The following is a 10,310-nucleotide window of genomic DNA, read 5'->3' on the forward strand; positions in this document are numbered from 1 at the left end:
TAATAATAATAATAATAATAATAATAATAGGCACCAACAACCTATTTTTACTACTTTACAGGTTTAAAAAAACCCACATCATTATCTGATCATAGAGAATCAGTTCTGCAGACATGGTTTCTTACAAAAAAGAACAAATCTCCATTCATTACCTTCACTGCACACTTCAGAGTTTGCTCTTCTACACAGGCCTCTCCTCTACAAGAGACAGCAATTCAGATCGACATTGCTGAAACCTTGAGAAAGTCCTAAACTAGCAGGTAGTGCCATTATTTAAGAATGACAGATGGTTCTCTATGGTTGAAGAAAATTGCTGAGCACTGCAATTCAAAAACCACTGCTAAAGTTGGATGGAGGAACAGGGTCTCCCCATTAGGAAACAGCCACAACATTTATGTGCTTTCTGAAAAGTGCTTTGCTTTTTCATACAGGCCACCAAGAAATTTGAGCCTTCCAATATTTCAACACAGTGTATTAAAAGCCTGCAGATACATATAAAAGTAAGTGAAAAATAAATGACATGAAGATTTGTGATTTTTCTAGATTCAAAATTACATGAAGCTACTGGTAATTTTGAATGTCTTGCTACTGTGACTCCAAAAATCAAAACAGACTACGACAGAGTAACTTAAGGAACCAGAAGGCCCTTTACCAGTCATATGGCTCCTCTACTTTCCTTCTTTTCCCAACTCCTTGCCACACATCATTCCTTAACAATATCTATAGTGAGAAAGAACTCCATGTTATTTCTAGATTTTGCAAACTGACAATTTACAATACATTTTCTAATCTTTTGATTTTGTTCACTGATGGGAGAAGGAGGATCCTCTGTTTTATTTGTGTCCTTTCTGGCGGAGAAACAATAAAAAAAAGAACAGCTCTTTGAGAAGCTTGTGTCAGCTTCATTGTCAAGACAAAGGTCACTGCATTCCTATTCATGATGACCTACAACTGTACCCACTTAAAGACTTCATTATGCCATATTAGAGGGACCTCTTTCTCAAAGGTTTTAATTTAGCTTCATTGTGAGAAGAACAAAACATGCAAGCATCAGAATACAGTGTTAAAATAGGAAAAACTGACTGTTTTAGCTACCAGCAGTCTTACTCCATTTCTCACCCACTATTGTGATGACATGTGTGAAGTATGATTCCCAGAACCATGTAAAACAAAATATGAAACTACTTTTACTCTAAAGAGCCTGTCTAAACTCCAAAAGAAATAATAAATAATATTAAATTACTATTGTAGAAGTAAACCTGGAAAGAAGTTTTAATTAAGAATGCCTAGGAAATAATTAACTTTTAAATGACTTACACATTCCATACAGACTTAACTCTGTACTAAGACCACCAAGTGTACATGTTTACTTGTAGGGTTTGGTGGACCAAGTACATGAACTGCTTCATGATCTAATTTGACCTAACTTTTTAAGGTTGACAGATTTCTTAAGCTAAACAGGTTGAATATTTTTAGTGACACATCTCCATTGATTACTGTTTAATAAACCTCTGAACTAAAGCTGGCCAGACCCAGATAGCAGCATTTTGGCACAGATACTTGCATTTCATTTTCACACAGTGAATCAATACTTGGAAATAGTAGGTCTTCAAAAAAAACCCACAAAAAAACAACTAGGTGTTCTAAGAAATGAAGCTTGCTGTGCTACCTCTCACATTCCCAAATCACTGACTACAGCCCAGCTGCAAAAGCAAGGCCACGTTCTCTCTACCAAGATTGTGTGATTGCCTACTGCCCCTTAATACAGGATGGGGCCATGAGCTTCTACAAGTAAATGTGTCACTGCCAACCTGACCAAATTCCAAGCAGGGAGCTAACACAACATAAATGCCCTCTTCAGCTGCATAAACTAATCCCTATTAGTCTTATTTTTCAGTATTACCAAGCGCTTTCTAAGGCAGCATATTTTTCATTCTAGAGATTCATTTTGTTTCAGAGATAAGGAGATCCATAGGCAAATCTTACCCACCCATATTTAGAACCATAGAATAGTTTTGGTTGGTAAAGACCTTTAAGATCGAGTGTAACCACTGAACCGACCCTCAGTGCGCCACTAGATCATATCCCTAAACACAGCATCTAGGCGTGTTTTAAACACCTCCACAGATGGTGACTCAATCACTTCCCTTCCAATGCCTAATAACCCTTACAGTAAAGAAATTTCTCCTAATATCCAACCTACACCTCCCCTTGCACAACTTGGGGCCGTTACCCCTTGTTCTATCACTAGCTATGAGTAAGAAGAGACTGACCCACCTCGCTACAACCTCCTTTCAGGTAGTTGTAGAGGGTGATAAGGTCTCACCTCAGTCTCCTTTTCTCAAGACTAAAAAAACCACAACAGCAAAACAGGCAAGATGTTTTATTACACATCTGTATACTTCCTCATTATAAGAAAGCAAATTAAAGTGATTGTAAACCTCATCACTCATGGAGTTGCACATGGATTTCCTTGTAAATTCTACTCTTCAGAACAGGTCTCAGTCTGGTTTTATTCCCAGTCACCTCAGAACATAAGATCATCCAAAAATCCTCCCGCCTGTGAGATTTTTTTCCCCCCTCCAAAAAAAAATATTCACAATCTTTGAGCAGAATGAACCATCTTTACCATCATCAATATAATTTCTAGCCATATGCCAGCACCTCCACACTCATGTCCCAGCCAAGACTCTAACCTCCTGTCCACTGGGAACAGCGTACAAGCAGACTGAGTACACACTGTAAAGAGAAATTGTGGGATTAAGAACAACCAGTCCTTTGGCCTTTGAGAAAAACAGTCTGCATTATGGCAGACTGATTACATGATGACACAGTATTTTTTCCGGGTAACACTGCCTTGCTGTTTGTATCCATAACAAATAGGATGACAACACTCAGAGAAGGAAGCAGGGCTATGCTTAATGAAGCTGCTATCTGCAGAACCTGGTTTCACTTGTTGAAGATGCTGGATTTACAGTGAACACAAAGAAAGGGAAAAGACAACCTAGTGACGGAGAGTTCTGAATGTCACCTTAGAGAATTAAATCACCCCATAACTTTGCCGCACAGCTTCTACTTGATTCTAGACAATCAGCTGTTCCACATTTACTAAGCTAGTCAGTATTCCACAACTTCTCTCCACACAAACACAGTCTGAAACAGCAGGGGTCTTGCATGAAGGAACTCGGCTTCAAACAGTGTCAACTAGATAAAATTCTAGTACCCATCCCTCCAAGTCATAGGTATGAAAAGTGAAACTAGGCATACAAAAGTAAATGTTTAGCATCAGTATCCATAAAATCCATAAGATTACAATATCAGTATAAGGATATTAACAAAGAAATTTATTTTCTTTTGTAATGTAGCCAGACATTACTGTCTGTGAGAAAACAAAAAACGTCAAAATAAATCTGGGTTTTAACTGCAAGTGAAAAAGGGGACACAAAAAGTATGTTTAGAACAACTTGGGTAACAAAGTGTATCATAGCTGTTCATATACATCCTGTGTTCCAAATGCTGGGTACAATACTATACCTTATTTTCTTAAGTGTTTGTCCAAAAAAAAAAAGACAAAAATTACCTTAGAAGAGTATTAAAAGTGAAAACCCTAGAGTTTATATAGGAAGTCAGAAAAATTTCAATCTGCGAATATGCAACATACGACCCCATATAGGATACTCTGGAAGAAACTGCCACTTGGACTAACACACCAAACACTTGTAATAGCCTGGTCCGTTATACTGGAGGGGTCATCTTTGGAGATATAGCCACCAAACCTTCAAATCTCTGAATGCAGAAGCATTTTCAAAACCTCTTAATTGATTATTATCAGGTTTTCAAGAACAGTGATTCAACAAGGGACACCCATCCATCTAGTCTAAAGTCCTAGCTTGAGGGAGATGATTCCGATTTGTTTTTAAAGAAGCACGGGATGAAAAGGCCAGTGGAACAAGAAAGCTTTCTTAATCTTATTTTAGGGCTTTAAGCAACCTGGTCTAGTGGGAGGTGTCCCTGCCCATGGCAGGGTGGTTGGACTGGATGATCTTTAAGGTCCCTTTCAACCCAAACCATTCTGTGATTCTATTTTAGGAAGTACATGACCAATCTCTGCAGAAGTTTCCCAGCGAAAGATAGTGTGTCAAGTGTGAGACAGACAAATCCTGGAAAATTCCAGCCCAAATGGCTCAAGCTGTTAGTCAGCAGGGGCTGAAAATAAAATCTTTCATTTTAAAGTGACTTGACTCCCTTCAACACATACAATAAAAAACAGAAAACAGCAAGATAATAACTTACACATTCTCACACTATCTTCTCAGGTATAACAAACATTTCCACAGTAACAACAGCAGCTTCACATAAACACTGATTTCTAGTTGGTGGGGAAAAAAGTAGAAGCATTATTCAGACAAATACAGTTTTCATGCATACAATAAGGGGAGTGGGGGAGACCAAACAATTGAAACAACAGAAAAACACTAATGGAATACATTGAATTATTCCAATATCTTTTCAAGGTCTCCATGAGACATCAAACAGCTTTTCTTCATCAGCAGTCCATGAACTTGAAATGGTATCATATTTTTTACACTTTCTTCATCCCTCTTTCATTTCACCAATTTCTTACTCTAAGATTTCACCCGCTACCCACAAGTCTGTGTCCAATTTAAATAGCTCAGGAACTACTATAGATTTCAGATAGCTCTTCTAGATCATCTGCAGGCAGGTCAGACATGTACTTTTAGTGGCGTGGGGCACACAGACACATTCACAATTCGGGGTACTAGAATGCATTTGTGGGTTACTACTACTTACTCTAGGTAGTTCTTTCTAATATCTAGCAGGCCATACCCTAATTTCTATGCATTTCACAACGTATTCTATTTATCCGTTCTTTAAAGAAAGATAAATTTGAACTCCATATTAAATGAGGAAAAGGCCTAGTTCTGTTCTGTTTAGAAACATTTCTGAACGGCTGCTAAGCAGTGGAAAGAATGAACAGAATTCCAGTAATTTCCCCCTCAGATTTTTCTGAAATTATATCTAGCCAGGTTCCAAATATTAAACAGCATGTTTCATATTTACTTTGGAAAGTTTTCATCCTTATTTGTTTTTTTAGCACATCAACGATTTTTCTCTTGTCCATGTCACTGCCTTGATTCGAATTACTGTCTTCTATCCACTTTACTTTTCAACCAGTTTGAGACTTTCAACACTGCTACTCTTATATTCGCATGCAAGGCTGAATTGAAATACAGATTAAGGAAGTCCACAAAGTATCTTCAGATTGCCGAAAATGCTCTTAAATATTTTCCTATACTACTATTTTTACTAGGCTCTCCTTATAATACAGAAGTTAGAGCAGGAGATAAAAAAACCCCAACAAAACACAAATCAAACAAAAATAAAGATAGAGGACTTTCTAAAAATCTTTACTTTGAGCAAAACTGTATTATATATGTGTCATTCTGGATTCTGAGCAATTACAAAATATCTTTGAAGTTAACAATAGGCAATTCATAAATTTTTAACCAAAATCATATATAAAAGACACAGATTTAAAAAGATGAGGTTGTAAGAACATTTTAACTTAAAGAAATGTTAGTTTTTGCCTTGGAAATGGTTTGACATAGAGTCCTGATTTCTAAAATAGTGCATTCAGATTACCTGACCCAAAAAGAAAATGAAGAAAAGAAGCTGAAAACATGCAAACAAGTTCCATTATTCCTTCTCAAAATTTAATTTCATAACATTTCCTTAATAGGTTCTCAAAAGTGTGACTGTATAATAGAAGTGATATCTTTATGATTTTCTGAATAATGGGTTTTATTAGTATTAAGTTAAAGCAAACAGCCAAGAACAATACATACGCAACTTCTACTACACACAGTATAAAGAATGTAAATTATAACCTCTGTAAAACAAAAGAAAAGGTACTGAAGAAGCCAACACAGTGGTTATGGGCTATTCCATCCCCGATAACAGGCTGGGTTCTGTGTTTAGAGAACAGTTGTTTGCTTATTTGAACTGAAATAGGGTGAAATATATGATCAAGTATAAAGAAAAAGTTAATGGAGTTACATGGATTCTATGAGAACAAACTCTAGATTAGTAAGGAAAAAAAAAGATAGTTCACCTAGTAAAAGAGATTACAAGCGGGCTGAGGTTTCAATTTTTAGTGGTGAGGGACAACGGGAGAAATTACCCAGGATTTTTGTAACAATTTGTTTAATAATACACCACTTTCATAACAGAAGTGTTTTACACTTGCACAATGTTAATAACTTTATTATACATGGAAGCCTGTAATAGGCTGATTACACAATAAGACTGCAAACAACCACTGGTACTTTCCTGACACCAGAAAAGTACGTAAGACTGAAACATCACCAAGAGTACATAAAAAACCATCAGCATAAACATCACCAAAATTACATTAAAAAACTAATCAAAAAATACATTTGCAAAAAGTGGTTTAGAACAGTGCCACTGCCTTTCAGCAGCTTTGAATGGCCACCAGTATTTCTAGCAGGTTTCCGTGGCTCCACAGGCATTAATTAGGATTCACATATAATAAATAATGTACCACAAAATATACATAAAGTAAGGCAATAATTCCAAAGAAAAGTTCTGTTGATATTAACAAGCCACTCAAGTTCTACTTTTGTAGTCGAGGTCATCACCAGAAGCCTTTGATGGAATTGCAGCCTTAGGCCCTAAAAGCCTGCAACGATGAACTGCTGCAAACCCCTGTATCCGTCAAGAGCTCCAGTGACACCACTGGTGCACTACTGGGCACAGGGATCCATGTCAGCTGATCCTGATGCAGGATAGGGGCCTTCGTATGTACAATTGGGAGTATATTATTTCTTATCTCTTACATGGAAACCTTGACATGATTCTAAAACATGTGGGTGTTTACTGTTCATAATCTGATGTCATAAGACATCAGAAAGCACATAATAAGATATGCACTTTCTGGAATGTAAATCTTTTTAAATTCTAGCTATTAAGACAAGGTGAGGGAATGAGCAGGGAAGAAGGGGAAGAAAAGGTGTAAATTAAGGAGGGGAAAAAACCCAAGATCGAGTCCGGAAGAACAACAAAAGAGAGGGAACCTCATACACTAAAAGAATATGGAAAGGGGGAAGAGCAAGAGATTGACTTTTTTGAACCACGTATAATAAATAATGTATCCCAAAAGCATAGCTGGATTACGACTGTAGTTTCAAGTCAGGGTTCTAACAACATGAACCGGACGCGCATGCTTTGTTCTCACCGTTTGTGTCAACAGAACCTCTTTACGGAATTACAGTCTTACACATGAGTTCTGGGGACATTATTGTTTGTATTAAAGCTACCATTCTGGGCTCTTAGTACAGACCCAAGAATATCTGCTCCACCTGCCTGGAATGAGCATCACCTGGAAGAACCGGAATACTTCAAAAATGACGAGATTTAGGTAGCAAATTTCTTTCAGATCAGCCCAAACACAAGAGACAGCAAATTTGAAATGTCATAGATCCCTTCCTCAATAAGCTGAGATATATTTGTCACTATCTGTAAATCGGAAGTTCCAGTACACTAGTGGTGCATAGAATTCCCATGCTTCGTTACACTTTCCTGAGAGTAAAGCAATTAGAATAAACCTTAGTCCTAGGAACAAAGTTAATTTTTTGCATTTTAAACTTTTGGGCTATTCCCTGACAATCTATATAATGTAAATTTGATTGCTAAACATTGTCACTTGAACAAAAACGCTATTTTAATCTATTGATTTTTGATTAAAAACCATAATAAACAGATCTAAAAAAAAAAAATCACACTAACAAAATAAAACTAAATATGAAAAGTTGCATTGAAAGGGCATGTTACATTATTAATAGGACCGTGTAGAAACATTCCAATGGCAGTGTTGTCAAAGTAAAATAAAATTACGTTAAGAAAACCCCATAGCCTGGTTGCAGTCAAGACCTTACCTGTAACTCTGGCTGGTTGGGGTTTTTACTCGTGTACTACATGGCTCACTTACATCAGACATCATATTTGTATACCCTGAGAAATCTGACACTGAAGTCCTTACTCTATGGTCCACTTCTCCATTAGAGTTAGCGATAAAAGTCATTGGCACCCTGCTGCCCGACTTAAACTGAGAACCAAACGCTTGTGCAAAGTTCTCGATCTGGTAGGTTGCTCTAGGCTCTATGTCCTTCTGAGGATCTATCTGGCTAGTTAACTCCTGAGACGGGATCTGAAAGCTCGTTGAGGATTCTAAGTTTTTCTGTTCCTTCTGGCCAGTCAGTTTCTGAGATGTCGACTGGTAGTTAGATGAAGTCTCCAAGTTTTTCTGCGGATCAATGAGATCATCCAGCTCTTGAGAAGGAGTCAACTGTTGATGCGTAGCCTCCAAAGCAGACAAATAAAAGCCTGGCTGAGATCCAAGCAACATCCCAAATGGAGGTTTTGGCAACGCAGTTGGCAATACTGAGGTAACTGATTGGCTGAAGCCACACTCAAGTGGAGATGTAGTGTATATCTGTTTGTCTTGAAACAGTGTGTGGTTATGGAGAGTTGAAGACAAGCTAACAAATTGGAAGCTGGGTCCAAAAGCAAAACCAGTGCTGTTAGTTGTTCTTTCAAAGGCTTGTTGGAGGTATTTGGAGTATTCTTGCAACATACTTGCCTTATCATTTGAAACTGTTTGAGAGTTAGGGCTCAAGTTCTCTTCCTGAACCATCTCTGAATGTTCTCCTGAGCTGTGCAAGTCCACACGCTGTTCAGTTATACTGAAAGGATCATCTTTCTGGCCTTCCGATTTGTGGGAGTACTGGTCCAAAAGGCTCTGTAAGACTTCATCAGGAATACCAGACTTGTCGTGGCAAGACTTTATTTCACTATTTAAAGATGCTGAATCAATAAGAGATAATGGAGCTTCGTTATCCATAACACTAACACCTGCAGACTGGATGACGGACTGCTGGGAAGTCATGTGTCCGACATTAATTGAAAAGGCACTGTTACTGCTTGCAGTTTGTAGGTATCTTCTTTTCTTTGAAAACTGCATGGCATCATCATAATTGCTACTTATTTGACCTGGTTTACCACCTGTACTTTGGAGAAGGCCAATAGTTTCTACACCAGTATTGGCTACTAGGCCTAGAGAGCCACTCTGTTTCCCGGACAGTGGTTTTTGCCCCAAGATATCTGGCAGTGGTGATACAAAATTAAGGTAATTTTTGTCTGCCTGTTTTCTGCTTCCTTTTTTCAAGATCAATTTTGGCACCTTTTTCTGAAGTTCTTCTACACCCGTGCCAACTAGACCACCACTGGAAGACACAATAGGAATATCAACTGCGTAATTTGGCATAGCCACATTACTTGCAACTTGAGATTCAGCTACTTTGCTGCTACACTTATTTCCTTTGTTTTCAGTGGATATACTTTTTGTTTTACTTTTTCTCCTTGAGGAACTTGTATTTCCCTGAGATAATGCAGCCAAGCTACCCATGTTATTTGATGACCCGGGCTCCATTCCAGCACCTGCTTTACCTATGGCTTCACCACATGTTCTTCTGTGCTTCAACAGTCTATCAGTCCTTGAAAAATACTGCTGACAAGTGTCACATTTGTATGGCTTTTCTCCACTATGCGTCCTCTTGTGTCTTTCCATGTGGTACTTCTGGATGAATTTCATGCTACACTGGTCACACCCAAAAGGTTTCTCCCTACTGTGGATCTTCTCATGTCTCTGCAGTAGGTACTTCTGGATGAAACCCATGCTGCACTGGCTGCACTGGAAAGGCCTCTCCCCTGTGTGAATGAGCACATGTCTGCGCAAGTGATAGGAGCTCCTGAAGGCAGCGCTGCAGTGTTCGCAGACATGAGGTTTCTGACTGGGGGATGCAATGGCACCTTCCGCATCTCCCACCAGGGGGGGTTTGGATGAAGCGCTTGGCTTCCGCTTGGCTTTGATTCCCTGAGTTTCTGGCTTTGGCCTCTTTGCCTTCTTGACCTGGGCATCATGCTTTGGCTCACCCGAGCTCCCAGGGGCGCCTTCGCCTCTGCCACTCAGTAACAGGTCTCGGTGGGGATGCTGGTGCAGGTGGTGAAGAAGGCTGAGGTCCTGAATCACACTCTGGCTGGTCCCTTCCCCGCTGCTGCTCCCCAGGCCAGGGGACCTCTCCTCTGTTGCTCCCCCAAAGAGCCCTCCGTAGTGGTGGTGGTGCTGTGGCTGCTGCTGCTCCTCCTCCTCCTGCTCGCTAGGCTTCTCTTGCTTGATGCTCACCAGGGACTGCAGAAAGCCCCAGGGGCTC

The 10,310-nt window shown here is 39.1% G+C and overlaps 1 protein-coding gene across 1 annotated transcript; it reads right to left on the bottom strand.

Moving 5' to 3' along the window:
- Positions 1–7,216: 7,216 nt before the first annotated feature.
- Positions 7,217–10,297, bottom strand: ZNF281 (zinc finger protein 281; the record flags this gene model as incomplete). The annotated part of the gene is made up of 1 exon (XM_010184315.1): positions 7,217–10,297. A coding segment is annotated over one exon (2,325 nt), but the record flags the coding sequence as incomplete, so codon positions are not given.
- Between the last annotated feature and the right edge of the window lie 13 nt (positions 10,298–10,310).

Source organism: Mesitornis unicolor, unplaced genomic scaffold (genome assembly GCF_000695765.1).
Source record: "Mesitornis unicolor isolate BGI_N332 unplaced genomic scaffold, ASM69576v1 Scaffold29085, whole genome shotgun sequence".
NCBI classification, from domain to species: domain Eukaryota; kingdom Metazoa; phylum Chordata; class Aves; order Mesitornithiformes; family Mesitornithidae; genus Mesitornis; species Mesitornis unicolor.